Source organism: Hyaena hyaena, unplaced genomic scaffold, assembly GCF_003009895.1.
Source record: "Hyaena hyaena isolate Hyena2069 unplaced genomic scaffold, ASM300989v1 scaffold_78, whole genome shotgun sequence".
Classification (NCBI taxonomy): domain Eukaryota; kingdom Metazoa; phylum Chordata; class Mammalia; order Carnivora; family Hyaenidae; genus Hyaena; species Hyaena hyaena.
This window is the reverse complement of record NW_024080710.1, coordinates 2,246,853-2,264,932: the sequence shown is the minus strand read 5'-3', so window position 1 is coordinate 2,264,932 and position 18,080 is coordinate 2,246,853. Positions and strand designations below refer to the sequence as shown.

The window sequence follows — 18,080 nt, the reverse complement described above, 5'->3', positions numbered from 1 at the left end:
ACTCTGACTGACACAGGTGATGAGATCACAGGAAGTTCAGACTTTCCAGCTTAGAATTTTATATACTGTTCAGGGGCGCCTGGGTGGTTCAGTCGGTCGAGTGTCCGACTTTGGCTCAGGTCATGATCTCACCCCATATCAGCTCTCTGCTGTCAGCGCAGAGCCTGCTTCAGACCCTCCGCCCCCCACCCCCTGCCCCTCCACCACATGAGTGCACACGTGCATGCTCTCTCAAAAATAAATTAATATTAAAAAAATAAAGAGAGTCTTTAAAAAAGAATTTTATATATTGTTTAAGATGTTTTGGAAGTGAGAAAAATACATTGTTTATAGCATCAGAAAAAAAGCCATTTTAATTGGGCAAAGAGAAAACAGAGTTTTAAACAGCAGACAAAATCACTGTGAGGTGAACTCTACAGCACCCTGTCAAGCCCCAGCTGTGTATTGGAGGTCAAGTACTGCCATGGCCCTTGGCTGAGTCATGGAAGGACAACAAATTGATATATAAAAAAATAAATACCCAAGTTTCAAAATTCCTAATGTTCCAGATGTAGGAGGGTATCAGCTCATGTGGATTTGAGTAGATATAAGCATCTATATTACATTGATCTCCAAACCAGCCACCTCTTCTCCCTGAACCCCCCACCCCCGCCCTTTGTATGTCTCTATCCCTCTGTCCTTTCCTCCTTCCGTCTCTCTATCCCTTCCTCCCTCCCACCCTCTCTTTTTCTCAACTCTGCCATTGTCATGAGAACAATCCCTGTGCTAGCTTGCTGGTGAAGAGCCAGGGTGCCCCCAGATAAACAGCCAGCCACCCCCAGAAGTGAAGCGGACTAGCCCGGCTGCAGCTGACCACAAGGGCACTGGCAGAGTCCAGAACCTTCCAGCGGAGCACAGCCTGAATTCCCAACTCACACAACCAGAAGCTCAATAAACCGTTATTTTCAGACACTGTGTTTTGTGGTTGCTTGCTATGCTGTCTCGTGGGGCAACAGATAATCACAACAACATGGAAATGAACTTGGTTCCCAGAGGAGACAGAATGGCCTGAGGCTGCCATCTGGCCTCTCCTCACCTTGGCTGCATAGCTGCTTAATTGTGTTTTTTTGTTGTTGTTGTTTTTTTTCACCTGCTACTGCAATTGGATCAGCTTTTTCTGGAGAAGCAAAGGGTTTTGTATCAGCAGTCCCCACGCATATGGCCCAGCTCCTGACGCCTTGCTGCTTACCTGCTAACAGAGAGGCTACGGTGACTGTGTGCTGAGGTGCTCTGGCCGGGCTCCAGGGAGCTCTGGGTCTCCGTGCTTCGCTCTGAAACTAACCAAAAAGCGTGGTGGAGGGCATGAGAAAGGCAAAAGGCATGGTTCTCTCTCTCTCTTTTTTTTTACACTTACTTATTTTTGAAAGACAGAGAGAGGCAGAGCATGAGCAGGGGAGGGGCAGAGAGAAAGGAAGACAGATAATCCAAAGCAGGCTCGAGGCTCTGAGCTGTTTGTCAGCACAGAGCCTGACATGGGGCTCAAACCCACAAACCGTGAGAACATGACCTGAGCTGAAGTCGGACACTCAACCAACCGAGCCACCCAGGCATCCCGGCACGGCTGTCTTGAATCAAGTGTATATCAGCATCATGACTTACAGGCTGTGAGGTGTACTTACCCTCTCTATTTGCTCACGTGAGAAATGGAAATGACAGCTATAGGAGGAGGTTAGGGGAGCTTTTTTTTTTTTTTTTTTTTGAGGGGGAGAATAAAACCTAGTGGCAAAGAGTACCTCGTTTTAGGGACAGAAAATAGTAGCATTAAATTTTTTTTTAAAAAAGATTATTCTAAAATCCGTTCCTTGGTCATGCCTATAGCAGCAACAAAAACAATCTTTTGCAGATTGCTTTTCCTTTTGCTCCACCTAGAAACTAATGAAAAGAAAGTTTCCTGTTATGTTGTGGGTTGAAATTTGTTCTTATCAGCTTGGACAGTTAAAACTCAATAAAAAAATTTCATGTGTGATATAAATAACTGTTAAATAAGTATCTCCAGGTGAAGCTTTCCTCAGGACCCAGCCCTTTCTCTTCGGGGGCTCTCTGGAAGAGGGCAGCTTGCCCGGGTTTTCTATGCCACCAGGGCATGGCCATCTGGCCCCCTCAGGGCAGGAGACAATAGAATGTGAATAGCAGGGCGCTGTACCCACCTCTGCAGGGGTGCAGGCGCTCCAGGGCCCACACCGCTGCGTTCTCGCAACTCGCCTGATGCAGCCTGTTCCTGAGCAGGCAGCTTCTGTCCTGCTGCACCGAGGAGCTTTCCTCCACAATTCTCCTCTCCACCTGAAGGTCAAGTGCATCACACATCCGCATCCCAAAGTCAAGGGGGACATTTATACAGACACATACAGACTGGCTGCTAAGTCCATTCGGAAGGGTCTGTCCTACACAGTGAGAGCCAACAATGGCAACCGGAATGTGTCCCAGACCGCATCACCCACAGGCACCCTAGAGGAAATCCACTCCCCTCCCCCCACACGAGGGCACTCAGGCACAACTCTGCCTTTGCCCATGTGCTCCCCCTATTGGCTAGGGTCTCCCTGCTGAGCTCCTGTGTGCCTCCAAGACCCAGAGCCATGTTCTCTCTACTTCCAAACCTCTCTACTTCTCCCCTCAAGGCAGAGGGAAGTGTCCTTTTGTCACATTCCCTCATCACATCACTCACATCTCCTTCTATGACATATTATATCACGTTTGCTTGCCTGTCTGTCTGCCCCCCTCCCCACCCCGTCAACCTTACTGTTGTGCTTTATGCTTCATCATAGCCCCTCTGGCTCAATGAATAGGAGACATGTTTAGATGCCAAGAAAGAAGGGATCCAAGAAGGAGGACAAGATAGAGCTGGCATTTTCTGACTGACTGTGGACGGCATCCGCCCCAGCAGTCCCCTCCTCTCAGTCCACACGGCCCCTGTGTTAGTCTTGGTCTCAGTTCTCCAACCGACCCCCTGGACAGGTACGCAGATGCCCGGCCCGTCTCCAGCCCTGCCCCCCTCTGGTTCCTCTGAAATGCAGACCTCCTTGCGTTTCTGTCACAGGCACCTCACTTGTCTCTCCCCAGTCGCAGCACTGCCCCGGCCTCAAGGGGGCCAACACGGAAGCAATTTCTGCCCCAGAATCCCCACTCCACCCTCCATGCGGTCAGGCTGAGGCTGTCTCCGTCTGAACAACCTTCTGCCTGGGCTTATCTCCCATCCTGTCTTCCCTCCATCACTCCCCCTCTCCTACGGGCACATACCCAATAAATAACATGCATAAGTGTCACCATTTCTGGCTTTGTTTAGAGGGAATCCCAGGTAAGTCAAATGCCTACTATGTGCCAGCTTCTTGCTAGGGCAGCAAGCAACACAGTGTGACAACTGCAGACACAAGATAGCAGAGGGAAGGAGTGGCCAGGAGCTGTAGGCACAGTCAGGGAAAGTTCTTTGCATGAAGCCTAGTTGAATTTTGACAGGTGACCTGATTCATGGATTTCAAACATGTGATGTTATTGCCTTTGTGTAAAGACTCTTTGAAAGATCTGAAGAATCTCAGCCACATTAGAAATCTGGGCTTGCTCAAATGTCTTCACCAGCACTGCCCAACAGAAATTGCAATGCTGGGATTGTTCTAGATCTTCTTTGTCCAGTATGGTCACCACCAGCTACACATGGCTACCGAGGGCTTGAAATGCGGGTACGTATGACTGAGGAATTGAAGATTTTATTTTCAATTCAATTAACTACCATTTAGCTGATTTAAATGTCAACAGCTACCCATAGCTTGTGGCTCCTGGGATGAGAAGCACAGATCTACACTGACCTCGGAGATGGTGCCCAGAACCAGGCCAGCCAGCCTTCTGACGTGGAGATTGGCAGAGGTTGGGTATACAGCCACTTCTTCCCGATGAACCCGACAAGCTTCCAGAACTGACTGCAAGGGCAGCCGCCGGCAGGGCTGGTCTTCGCACATGGTCAGCAGAATGGAGTGCAAGGGCTCACGGAGCTGCAGGGGCTGGAGAGAAGGGGGGCTGCGTGAGAAGCCTGGACCACTGAGGCCAACACCTTGTGGGGTGGGTGGTGGGGACTAATGAAAACAGATGATCTCATTACCACTAGACAGACGCCTGCTCCTTCTGGAGGGTTTAGGGACGGACACAGGATATATCACTGAGGCCACAAAATGCAGAGCAATTATCTCTGGGCCAGTTGTGTGAAGTTTGCTGCTTTCTAGTCTGGAATGTTCTTCGGTGCTCAGAGAGCACAATCCTGTGCTTGGAATACTTATGACAAATAGGTGCTTGACACAGTGGATTTCCACCCATGCCAAGTACTCACATCAAACCAGGGATCAGCCTTCAACTCACACCCACCTGGGCAACCTGTCAAATTATTTCTCGACTACTTCTCAGATGTAATTACTTCTCAAATTACTTCCTCAATTACTTTCTGCCAAATTCCTTCTCGAATTATGTAGGTGGATCTCACTGGGACTTTCCCCTAGAATTTGAGCTTCAGAAACATAAGGGCTGTGCCTTTTCATACTTTGGAATTTCCAGTGGTCAGCACAAGGTCAAAAATCACTGGTTGAACTTTATGTCACATGCAGCCGTCAAGCAAAAGAAAAAATATTTTCTTAAGCATTTCCCTCATGCATTTAAGTGGCCACCATTTATATTGGGGAACTCTTCAAATTCAGACCCAGAATCAGGCTTTTTGTCACACCCATCCATACTGTGAGTCATTTTCAAGATAAAGGCTGCACTACCATTTCTTGCCATGGAATATCAGTTGTGAATTCCATCTCCATGTGTAACAGGGATTCTGTGTCCTGAACTCATACAGCAAACCCAAATGCCTGAATCACAAGGTGGGAGACTGTCCCTGCCTTCAAGGACTTCACAGTCTCATGAGAAAGATGGTCACCTAAACAGATAAGGACTGGGGCACCTGGGTGGCTCAGTCGGTTAAGCGACTGACTTCAGCTCAGATCATGCTCTCACAGTTCGTGGGTTTGAGCCCCATGTCGGTCTCTGTGATGATGGCTCGGAGCCTGGAGCCTGCTTCAGACTCTGTGTCTCTCTTTCTCTCTGCCCCTCCCCCACTCGCACTCTGTCTCTCTCTAAAAATTAAATAAACATTAAAAGAGAGAGAGAGAGAAACAAGGATTTAGATCATGGGAAGCATAGACATGGTGATAACACAGAGGAAAAGGTCTAATCCTGCCTGGGGGAAAGAACTTGAACTAAATCTCGAAAAGCACACACTAGCATTAACCGGGAGAAAAGTGGGGGGAGGAACCGCAGATAGAGGGAGCAGTATATGGTAAGGGTGGCATGTCTGAAAAGAAGGGCACTAAGGGCAGGACAGAGCCCAGGGGAAAATGACAATGCAGGGCCCCTTGCTCACAACTTTTAAGAATTTTGAGACAGTGACATCAGAGCATTAAATCAAGCGTGGGCCCTTGTAAGTGCAGGGCACTATGCCATTACACAGGCCACACGCCCGTGAAGTTGGCCCAGATTATGGCAGAGCTCCAGAGAGGAACCAGAGCTACAGGTAAGAGCACAATTTGGGGCTCCAGGTATGCCCTGCTGAGAAGTGGAAGATGACGCCATGAGTAGAGTGGGATTTCACATGAGGTGGGAGGAGAGCAAAAAGCACCAGGAAACATTGGGATGTTGAATCAGAGAGACAAAGGGATATAGAAGGACGGAAGGGAAGGAGGCAGGAAGGCAGGGCAGGCAGGCAGGCAGGAAGAGGGAGGGAGGGAGGGAGGAAGGAAGGAAGGAAGGAAGGAAGGAAGGAAGGAAGGAAAAGGAGGGTTCCCTGGCTCTTGTTACACTGACCTATAAGGAATTCTTATAGGTCAGATGAAAACTTGCACACACAAACACACACACACACACACACACACACACATATTCCATAGTCAAAAATTTTATACTGTGCTGTGATAAAATTTAAAATTTTCTATGCTTTAGGCTGTCTCAGAGTCTTTAATAAATTACTCTGTAAAATCTTGGAGAGGAAGATATTACAGGGAGCATTTTCCCAAATCGATTGAGCACAGAACCCTTTTTCAGGGAAGCATCTCACTTCGGGAAGGGCTGCTTTAAAGCCTGTTTTATAAATCTGTGTCTTCACTATCTATAAAATCCTCTAGTTTGCTACTTCCTCTGAACAGATAAGTCTTATTTTGCTTGCCAGCCCTAAATCATGGCTGCCTGGATGACTGGGTTGTGTAGTCTTCTGTGGTGGTTCCTGGACTCAGCGGGAGCACTTCTGTGACCCATTGGCAATGCCTTCCTCGAACCCACACGACTGAGGGGTGGCGCGCAGCTCAAGAGAAGTGATCCCTGTCCTGAAGAAAATTGCTAATTCAATCCAAAGACATGGCTTGGCAAGACTTTGAGTATCTTGTTTACAGACCTGATTTTGTGGCACATGAAAGCCTGCTGACCAGTAGAGGGTCATTCCTAAAGAATAGACGTGCATCTGCTCAAGAGAAAAAGCACAAGATTAGATTTCAGTCACCTCTGTTACTCTGTAGTCCTGCAAACAAAACACAATTCCATTTCCACGTGCGGCAGACACCGTTGGCTGCCTAGCCCAACCACCGTGTGCAACTCCCATGAACTTTCCTGCCTCCCACTCTTGCTGCTTAAAGCCACAGTGATCATGACACCCCACTTTGGCAGGAGACGCAAGGGAAGTCTGTTAAGGGGCTTTTGAGAAAGCTTGTGCTTTACTGATGATAAGAACACAGGTAATGGTCCCACTTTTTCTTCAATGTTGCCTTGAACACTGATGAAATATATGGATCATAGCTGCCATCTTGAGACCATGAGGCAACAGGCAAAAGAAAAAAAGCCAACAACTAAAAAGGGTGGAATGTAAATACACAGCCTGGATCCTTGATGACATTTACTGAGCTGCTGAGCAATCCCGAGACGCCTCGTGAAGCAAATAATAACTCTATCTGCGGTGCCAGCCACTGTATTTTAGGCTTTCTGATGCACATAGCTGAAACCATTTGCACATGACACACTATGGGACAGCCCATTGTGCTTTAAGAGCATCACCTGTCAGAAAGCAACAAGGTGAAATGGAAGAGCATTATCTGACTTCTCTGGTCCTCATTTTCATCTTTAAAGTGAGTGTTCTGCCTGAATATTTATGAAGATTTTATAAAAAGAACCTGGAAATGGTAATGATAATTATTGTTATCACTATCGGATGCAGAGCACTTACATGCCAAACTCTGCGCTAACCTTTTACTTAGATTAACTCATTTAGTCCTCACCACCATTCTGTGATGTTGGTATTTTAATTGTCTTCTTTATACAGGAGAGGCAACACGAAGGGAACTTAGGGAACTTTCCCAAAGAAGACCTAAAGCCAGGCACGGGGCCTTGGCTATGTCTCCTTTGGATCACACTAAGTTTTCAATGAATGTCAATTTATTGTTGTTGTGGGGCTTCTGCTGTAATTGACAAGGCACATTCCCCCTAGGATCTCTCTTTGCAGGAAATAACTTTTGGAACTCCAGAAGAGAGATGCTGAATTAAAGCACGGTATATAAAAAATGCATGGTTATTTGAGCCATCCACTCAGTAAAATACAAGTGAGTTTGATTTCGGGTTTTTGCATCCATAGGTCAAGAGCATGTGTCCAGTATCACATGCGCCAATTCTCTCTCTGAAATGATGTCCCTAAATCAATCAACCAGTCCTCTGAGGAGTGTGACTAGACATTCTCATCTCCGGAGAAATGGCCCTGAGAGCAGATGCTGGTGCACTGCCCTGAGCACTGCCAGAGGCACCATCCACACTCAGGGAACTGACCTGCATTCCAAACGCTCTAAGTACTCTTGGGTGATGCCTAAGGCCAAAGTGACAACAGGCTTCCTCCACAATCCCAAATCTAGCCCATTAGTACAGGATGCCTGGAAAAGGGTGGTGACGGTTTTGAATGTGACTCCTGGCACAATAGGAGAGAACAGCACTCTCGATTGCTGATGTTTGCTATGAGCGCAGGATGGGGTGATAGTGATAAGAGCGACTGGTGGTTAGAGGCAGGCCCACACCTTCCACCTGCACTGGGACCAACACTCGAAGCAATGGGGAAATGTCTCTTTCTGCTGGGGAGAGCTGAGGTCTCTGTGTGCTAGGGAGAGCTGGATGTTGGTCAGAGGAGAGGAGTCAGCGTACAGCCTCCAAAGCTCAGAAAGGAGCCCGGAGCTGGGGGAGGATGGTAAGCCGAGCCTCTGCTGAGACCACTTTCCTGACTGCTCCCTTCCCCTCCCATGGGACCTGACCAGAGGTGGATGCAGAGAGGGGACTGCAGTGGACAGAAGAAAAAAGCAATGAACAGAACTGAGCGGTAGGGATGCTGTGTAGAGGGATGATGCCCAGGTGACCTGGCCTACTAAGTGCCAGTTTGCCACAGTTCACCCCCCAGGAAGCTAAGTCCCCTGCATTTCTGGGATGCATCAGCACGTGCCCCTCTAGTGGTTGCTCAGCAGGTCAGATCCCATGGCTCCAGCTGTGACATGTCACCTGAGTCCTGCATGGCACCATCAGAGACATCCAAACAGAGGGACTGAGAGGCACCAAGGTCTGTGTCTAACACAGGGGTCCAGGGCTTCATCCCCAAGATTCTGTCAGTGTAAGACAGGGTGGAGGGGCTCGGGGTGCTGGGTGTCTGCCCATGAGTGACAGTGTCAGGGCCACGGCAATGGGGAAACTTGATGCTTTCACTAATGTGATCTGACTCAGAGACACGTGGGCCCAGACAAACCAACCTTGGAAGCCACCAAGACTTTAAATATTTATAATAAGCTGGTAGATTAAGTCGTTAACCCCATTTTACAGGTGTAGAAATTGGAGCTCAGAGAAGTTGACCTGTCTTCATCGAAGAGCTAAAAGACTGGCCAAAAAAAAAAAAAAAAGACTAGGAATAAAATTATTTAAATCTATTCTGCCTCAAGTGATCGTTGGGGCTAAACTGGGAGCTGGGGATGCCACCCCAAGGACAGATTGAAGGTCCTAGTTCCATGCCTTTCCCTGGGACAGGCCCAAAGGTGTGACAGAGATGTCACACATCTTACCTGAGATGCATCAGGCTGCTCACCATCACTCTGCCCCTGCAGCAGTTCAGGGGCCTTGAAAGGAGCAGCCTCTATGTGAGAAATGTGGTCCTGGAAGGAGAGACTTCCGGCTGCAGACAGCAGGGCTGACCAGGGACAGACCACGTAGTCCGAGGAATCTGAAACCAAGGCCATGATGGGAGTACAGAGAATGACCACTGTCTGGAGGGCCAGTTGTGGGATCATGACCAGCAGGTGCCCCTGGGATGGACTGAGAGCAATGCCCAAGGTAACAAGAAGTGGGGTAAATTCAACCCTGATACATGTGTGCACGAGAGCAGCATTAGGTACGGCGGCTGCGGTCATGGCCAGGACAACAGCCACCTGCATCTAAATTCCTCAGTGCCCCAAGGGTCTCAAGATAAGAGGTCCACTTGGAAATAAGCCCAAGTCTGAGTTCTTTGGAGCCAAGCCTGGGACAGGGCACCTGATCTTCTGGGTGTACTGTACCTGTTCATCAGTCTCCCCTCCCGCTCCCCGAACCAACACCCAGGGAAAGAGGGAGTGAAGAATCATAGGGGAGATGAAACTGAAGGTAGAAGTGCACAGCAGCCTCCTGTATCTTCCCACACTGGGACCCACCTGACTCATGTGATCTCACTCATGTGTGGGGATGCTCTGCTGCAGGCTGGCAGTCCCCAAGCACGAGTGACTTCTGAGCTGACGTGTGAGTGTGCCTACTCGATGTTTTTTTCAGTTATTAATGTAACGCCTCGCAGCTCCAAATTCATCTTTCAATACCTGCTCCCTCAAGCAGCAACTCTTTACAGCGCGTGCGACATGCAGTTTTCTCAGCAGAGGGCGCGAGAGAGAGACATTGCAGGAGGCGGGGCCCTCCTGCTGTTTCAGGGTCTCAGAGCTCATGCTGGTGGACACTTGGTGACGCTCTGCCCTGACGCAGGACCCGTGGCCCTGCGAGCACCTCCAGGCCCCGTCTGGTCAAGTGATCACTCCTGCACAGGTGCTGCGGGCTCCAGGCCTTCTGGCAGCACGAGCTCCGGAAGCTGTGTCTCCCCGATGCCCTCCTCCATCCAGAGGGTCACCCTCGTCCCTGGTGGCGATCCCTGTGCTTCGCTTGCTCAGTGACTGCCAGACAGTTTTGGCCCGGCAAAGCAGCGAACTTCGCGTCACCTTGGGCTCCAAGCACAGCAACTCCAGCAAATCTGAACCCCAGTCTGGGGAAGGGGCTTCCCTTCCAAGTTTGTCCCTCACTGGTACAAATCTCATTCCCCGGGAACCACATCTTACAATTACTCTTCTGTTGGAATGTAAGAATTCTGTATATTAATGTCCTTCCTGCTCTTTAGACCACCTAGTATGTGGGTTCTAGCCCCTGATGGGACACAGGTGATACATCACCTGGCAGGGCACAATCTGGGAGTGTCAGCAGGGCAGCCCCTGCTTCCTGTCCCTTAGGCTCAGACTGTCCAGGTGTTGGGAGAGGCCCATATGGCTGCAGCCACTGTCTCCCTAGAAGCAAGGCCTTTCTTTCTTCTGTATGCCATGGGTCGGGAGAGACAGGCCTGAGTCTCAGTGCAGCTCCATAGGTAGGTGTCATTTGACTACTTGATCTAATACTTTGGACTGATAGCAGACCTGAGAAGCAGCAACCAGAGATGGCTTGGGAAGCTTCGTGTTCAACTCCCTGTGATTCAACTGGTCCAAACACGCCCTTACCTTCATGAAGGTCTTCCAGGAGCCGCTCAGCAGCCAGGGACAAGAGGGACCAGATTTCCTCCTCTGACAGAGCTTCACCCCTGACCTGCAGGGCGCTGGCCAGGGTCACAGAGGCTGGGCTCATGCCTGCAGAGACATGCGAGTAGCAGTGTCTGCAATGTCCACAAGCTCTCTGGGCCCACGCTCGCCACTCCAGCCCAGGCACAGCCCAGCCCCCTCTGAGGCGTGGCAGCACCATGCTTTGATCACTTGCATCCCTGGGGGCTGGGCACAGGCCTAGGCACACAGAGGAAGCTACAGAAATGCTTTTTGGGGGGCTGGCGAGGCTGCCTGGCCGATTCAGGGAATGAAATAAACTCTGAAATTAAGGCTTCAGTGAATAAATGAATGAACAAATGAACCATGAGAATGGCACCGCCCTCTGTGCCAGGTATGCGCTGTGAAAAAGTTACCTATGTGCGAGTAACATAGGTACCTATGCCTGTGCCTGCTCTCCTCTCTGTCTGGGAAAGTAGGTTAACAACATTTTTTTTTTTAATCTCCAGTATATGACTCATGGCTTTTCCCCTGCCACACGCAGAGTTGGATGTGGTGCCAACACCAGCCCGTCTATAATGATCACTAGCACCTGCCTGAAGACTAAAAATCACTAGAAGGAAAGCAAGCTCTGTGTTTTTGCAAAAGTGCAGACTCACAGAGAAGCACGGGACTGATTCGCCGGAGGAAGGATGAAGGAGTCTGGTCTTCTATTTTCCTCTCTTCTTAGAAGGGCTCCTTTCTAGCAAAGCTGACATTTAAACGTCTGTCCCCCTGACCCAGCTGCCACCCACTAATCTCCAGCCCCAGGTGGGGTGACAGCAGGAAGAGGCCGAGCAGGCTTTCCCTAATCCATTTACGTCATTGATCTTTTCTGCCGCCTCAGGGAAGGCGGGAGCGTGGTGTATGGGGCAGGGTGGAGAGCACTTTATGGCACCCTCACCCCTCCATCTGACATGGCTGAGCCCAATTCTCCACTCACCAGCTGCTCAGCTCTGTGTACGCCTGAAGTCCAATGTCCTCCGGGCTCAGGAAGAGAGTTGGACTCCCAGAAAATAGAAGCCCTGCACGCCCTCCTCTCCGCTGGGGGCCAGAGGTGTGCTGCAGCCAGACCTAGCCAGGCGGGAAGCTCTATGTGTGAGATGTAACTTGCAAGGAGTCAGCAAAGAAAGCCCTCAGTTCCCATTTGCAGGCAGGAAGGCAGTTCGAGGTCTCCCAGGTAAAAAGTAATAGATTCAAAGCTACAGTGCAGGGCCTCCCTTGTCTTTCTTTTTTGTCTTCCTCCTACTTTTTTTCCAAACTTTGCTTAAGACATATGGATTAGGCGTTTCCATTCTGCCACATGTTTCTAGCTCTCAGTAAAAGGCTACTTATTAGAGGAAGAAACACAGGGACAAGATTAGGACTCTCAAAAAAGAAATCTCTAAATCTCAAAAATTTGTCACGAAATACCTAATATGCTGTGGTTTGTTTTCCAATCACTTTATGACTAGAAAAAATTGTATTTTAGCATGGTGTGGTGTGATTAGTCAAGACCGTCATCTCAATATAGTAATAATTCAATGAAGGAAGGACAGCCTTTTCAACAAATAGTGCTGGGTTCATCGTGGGGGGAAAACCCGTCTTATCCTATATAAAAATTAACTCGGGGCGCCTAGGTATCTCAGTTGGTTAAGAGTCTGACCTCGGCTCAGGTTATGATCTCATTTTGTCAGTTTGAGCCCCACATCAGGGGCTGTCAGCATAGAGGCTGGAGCCTGGATCCTCTGCCAACCTCTCTGTCTGTCCCTCTCCCACTCATGCTCTGTCTTTCTCTTTCTCTCCCTCTCTTCCTCTCTCAAAAATGAATAAACATTTAAAAAAATAAAAATTAGGGGCTTCTGGGTGGTCTTAGTCGGTTAACCATCTGACTTCAGCTCAGGTCATGATTTCATGGTTGGCAGGTTCGAGCCCTATGTCAGACTCTGTGCTAAGAGCCTGCTTTAGATTCTGTGTTTCCTTCTCTCTCTGCCTCTCCTCCACTCGTGCTCTGTCTCTCTCTGTCTCTCTCTCTCTCAAAAATAAACATTAAAAATTTAAAAATAAATAAATAAATAAAAATTCACTCAAAATGAATCATAGACCTAATATAGAACAGAAAACTATATGTTTTTAGGAAATAATACATAGAAGCAAATATTCAAGATCTAGGACTAAGCAAAGAGTTCTTAGATTTGACATCAACATCATAGTTTAGCCTTGTCTACCTTACACGTGTTCAGAACACTTAGATTAGCCTACAGTTGGGTAAAAGCACCTCACACAAAGCCCATTTGATAATAGAATGTTGAATATCTGATGTAATTTATTGAACACTGTACTGAAAGTGAAAAATAGAATGGTTGTGAGCGTATTGGGTGTTTACCCTTGTGACCATGTCGCTGACCTGGAGCTAAGGCTCCGGGCCGCTGCCCCGTATCATAAGAGTGGATTGTAGTGCATATCACTAGCCCGAAATGGATTAAAATTCTAAGTCTGAAGTACGGTTTCTTTTTTTTTGAGAGAGAGATAGAGACAGCATGAGCAGGGGAGGGTCAGAGAGAGAGGGAGACACAGAATCTGAAGAAGGCTCCAGGCTCTGAGCTAGCTGTCGGCACAGAGCCCGATGCGGGACTCGAACCCACGAACCGTGAGATCATGACCTGAGCTGAAGTCAGACGCTTAACTGACTGAGCCACCCAGGCTCCCCTGAAGTACAGCTTCTACTGAATGTGTGTACCTTTTGCACCATCATAAAGTCAAAAACTTGTAACTCAAACTATTACAGATTAGGGTCATCTATAAATAAAGAACTCTTGGGGCACCTGGGTGGCTGGGTGGCTGAGTTGGTTAAATGTCCGACCTCAGCTCAGGTCATCATCTCACAGTTTGTGAGTTCAAGCCCCACACTGGGCTCCATGCTGTCAGCTCAGAGCCTGGAGCATCATGTCTCAAAAATAAATAAACACTAAAAAAATGTATAAATAAAAAACTCTCACAATTCACCGTAAACAGACAACCCAATTTTAAAATGGGTAGAGACGTCAACTATGCTTCAATAATAAATAAATCAAAGTACAAAAAAAAATAGCTACAATAGGCAAAATTGAGAGTGTCACAGGCAAACCAGAATGTATGACCACCCAAAATTTTTTTAAAAATGGGCAAAGACTATGTATAGACATTTCTCCAAAGATGTACAAATAACCAATAGGCACATAAAAAATGCTCAACATAATTAGTCATTAGGTAAATGCAAATCAAAACCACAATGTGATATCATTTCAGATCTATAAGGATGATTAAAACCAACAAGATGAACAATAATAAGTGCTGACAAAAATGTGGAGAAATTAGAACCCTCACATATTGCTGGTAGGGGTGTAAAGTAATGTGGCCACTTTGGAAAACAGTTCAGCAGTTCCTCAAAGAGTTAATCATAGAGTTACCATATGACTCAGTAATTCCACTCCTTGGTATATACCCAAGACAAATGAAAACATATGTCACAGCAAAACTTATGCACAAACATTCAAAGCTGCATTCTTGATAATATCCTAAAAGTGGAAACAATCCAAACATTAACTCACGAGTGAATATACAAAATTGTATACATATACAATTTGGCCATGTAAAGGAACAAAGTCCTGCTACATGCTACAAGATGGATGAATTTTTTTCTTAAACCCCTTCATTGAGGTGCGATTGACATACAAAAAGCTGTGGTGTATATTTAATGTCTGCAACCTGATGAGTTTGGAGATAAGTACATATTCATGAAATCATCACCTGATCTATGCCATACAAGATGGATGAATCTTGAAAACAATCCGCCAAGTAAAGAAAGTCAGCCACTAAAGGTCACATATTGTACGATTGCATTTCATATGAAATATCCATAACAGGCAAATCAATAGAAATGGAAAGATTAGTTGCTTGGCAAGGGTTTGGGGGAAGAGGAGGTGGGGAGCGACTGAAGTGAGTATGGGTTTCTTAAAAGTTTGATAATAATATCCTGGAATTAGTTGTGATGGTTACACAATCCTGTGAACATACCAAAAACTTCTGAATTGTATACATTAAAAGGCGACTTACGGTATGTGAGTTATACCACAAATATCAATACTTTTTTAAGAGAAAAGCAAGGGATGGAAAGGAACTTATAATTAAAAGACAGATCATGAGGTGCATGGGTGGCTCAGTTGGTTAAGCATCTGACTTGAGGTCAGGTCATGATCTCGCAGTTCGTGAGTTCGAGCCCCACGTCAGGCTCTGTGCTGACAGCTCAGAGCCTGGAGCCTGCTTCAGATCTTGTGTCTCCCTCTTCTCTCTGTTCCTCCCCGACTCGTTCTCTCTCTCTCAAATATAAACATTAAAAAATTTTTTAAAGACAGATCAAATTGATCTAAATGAGTAAAAGTAAATACAGTATCTAGGAATGTAAATGTGAGGAATAGAGCTACAGAAAGAAGAGGATGACTAAAAGTGTGGATAATGGTTACCTTTGGAGGAGAGAGGGACTGTGATTGAGATGGAGAATATTGAAGGGTTTCTGGAATGGGTGGCAAAGTCCTATTTCTGAGCCTCAGTGATGGTTAAAATAAGGTGTTCATCTTATAATGACTCAGCAAGCTAAACATTTTTTGTCATGGTTCTCTGGGTCTGTTCTTTTATAATAAAAGTTTAAAACAATTTCAAGCATTGCCCTGCTAAAAATATTTTTAGACAAATCCAAAAAATAGCACTCCATTTCCACCTCCTTTCTTGAAATACAAACCCAGCAATTTTCATCAGTTACGTTAGACTCTATCTGAAATCTTGCTAACAAATGCCAACCAGCTAAGAGGTCCAATCATTCTTTCCATCTAGGGTAGATAAGGGAACATCCAACATCTAGAAAAGCACATAACTGGTCGGGTTGGCCAGTCAAACACCCCCTCTCTGTTGGAGCTAAGAGTTCTTTGAGGCTTGAAGTTACCATTCTCATTGCTGGAGGTGTTGGGATTATATCCTCCACATCAAAGGCAACCCCAGACACAGGAGGTAATGTCAGCAAACTAGTCATCAGCTGCTCTATTAAAAAACAATAAACAAACAACAAACAAACAAAAATCCCACCTCACTGTTCCAATATATGTGCATGATCCCACTGCAGAAAGAAATGTCTACATTCTGCTTTTCTCTACAAACCCTCTCTGACCCCATGTCCCAGCTGAACGTGACATTCTGTCCATGGGGGTAAGTTGATGCCTACAGGGAGCGTCAGCACTTGGGAACCATTGGTGGCTCTGAATTTCCATGGCAGCCCTGACCACATCCCTCTACTCTGGTAGGGAGTAACCTATTTAGGGACACTTCAGGGACTCCATTTCAGTGCACTAGCCCTTAAGAAGCAACCCAAACGTATATTAACACTGTAATATTGCAAATGCTATTTCAGGGCCAGCTGACACTGCCAATACAAGGAGACACCTCCTAGCGCTTACTGTGCACCAGGCACTGTTCCAAGGGCTCTATGTGCCCCCATCCTGGTTTATGAGACAGCCGCCATCCGCCCTGCCCTGGCATGCTCTGATGCCTCTGGGCTTACCTCCAAGCTTTTCTCTATACAGTCTAGTGGTGAGCTACTGCTGCACCGTGAACTGGAAGGGGACCCTTAACCATCTACGGGACAGGGAGATCCCACCACACAGATAGACCCTGCCTTCTTGCCAGTGAGGAAGTTCTGGAAAAGTGTCCAGCCCATGGGCATGCTTTTGGGGAGAGGGGCAGCTCTGTTGTCCCTCATTCACCTTCCAGGCTCACCTCTGTGGGCCAAGTCCTCTGTATTGACTCGATTCTCTGAAGGCTTCTGCGGTCCTCTCATAACCCAAAAATCTCCTCCATCTGGGGCCTCACTGCCGTTCAGGAGTTTCCTCAGGCTCCCTTGCATAAGTTCCCATGCTATGGTGCATCTTGTCACCAGACACTCTACTGGCTTCTGGCTTCGCAGCCCTTCTCTGGTCTGGCTCTCCCTAGAAGCTCTGCCCATGCCCTTGACATCCTTGCCTCAGCCATACCTTTATTTAACAAACACTTAACAGGGAGTTAGTATATTTTAAGATGCAAATAGAAAGGTGAAACTATAACATCCTACCCTTGCAAGTCTTACCTTCTAGTGGGGACGGGCCGAGGGGCATTGATACCAAACAGGTAGACAGATAAACAAAATAAGTCCACAGAGAGAGAGACTACAAAGAACAAGTAGACAAGGCCATGCACTTGAGCTGGCATGGTCGGGGAAGGCGTCATATGAGCTGAGACTTGAAGGTTGAGAAGCTGCCCAGCTGTGGGAAAAACTTCCCGGGTACAAAATCTCATGCCTCAGCAGATCTCAAGAACAGAGAGAAGCAAGCTGGGCGGGAGCGTGGTGAGGAAGGTTAGCAAGGGAGCACAGAAGGTGTGAGGGGGAGTCACGGAGCCGGCTGGCCAGGTGCCCTTTTGGCCTCACCTCTCAGGCTAAGGAAAGGAGTTTGCACGTTTGAGATGAGCAATAGAAAAGTCAACCTTCCCGCTACCTTGCAGGGGTGCAAGGCCCAGCAGAAGCCTTTCTGACACAGTCATGCTGTTGACAATTGACTAGAGCAGAGACGGTAGTAGAAGAGCCTGAAGGCCATCCTTGTCTAACACCTTGTCTCATTTAACACCTCACCGGTGCTGTCAGTGGGGATGGTTTTCATCAAGGGCAAGTCTCACATCTGCCTCCTACCCAACTCAGGAAGAACTGTGTCCAAGTCACCCAGACAGCTGCTGAGTGATGGTCACGGAGTGCTAGCTGGCGGATCAAGCCACCTGCCTGAGGGCACACCGTGTACACTTGTTGCCATGGTATCTGGCAGCCTTTGTAAAGTGCTGGCTTCTGAAGAACTGAACTTCTCTGCTAATCCTTATCTATTGGCCAGCTGTGTCATGGATTTGAAGGGCCTCCAAGGCCTTTCTCGGCTCAGGAGTTCAAGGTGCTGCTGCCCAGGAATAGAAAGCATAAGCACAGAAGCAAGGGAAGTGGAAGGGAAAATGCACACTGCCTCTGGTCTCAGGAGGACAGGCCAGTGGGTGACCACTCTCTCCTTAAATAACTCCCTGTTGCTTCAGATTCTGGTTTCCCCTGACTCCCTCTCACTGTCCCTGGAATGTTGTCCCTCAGGA

General features: G+C 47.6%; 1 protein-coding gene across 1 annotated transcript in view; it reads right to left on the bottom strand.

Annotated features, from left to right (window-relative positions):
* The window catches only part of LOC120232769 (FERM and PDZ domain-containing protein 2-like), a 58,782-nt gene extending 49,312 nt beyond the window's left edge, over nt 1–9,470 (bottom strand). Inside the window, exons 1-4 of the mRNA XM_039233667.1 lie at nt 9,126–9,470; nt 3,837–4,028; nt 2,187–2,319; nt 1,229–1,316 (exon numbers count right to left, since the gene is read on the bottom strand). Coding sequence (XP_039089598.1) covers nt 1,229–1,316; nt 2,187–2,319; nt 3,837–4,028; nt 9,126–9,470 — 758 coding nt within the window. The remainder of the gene's footprint in view (nt 1–1,228; nt 1,317–2,186; nt 2,320–3,836; nt 4,029–9,125) is intronic.
* Between the last annotated feature and the right edge of the window lie 8,610 nt (nt 9,471–18,080).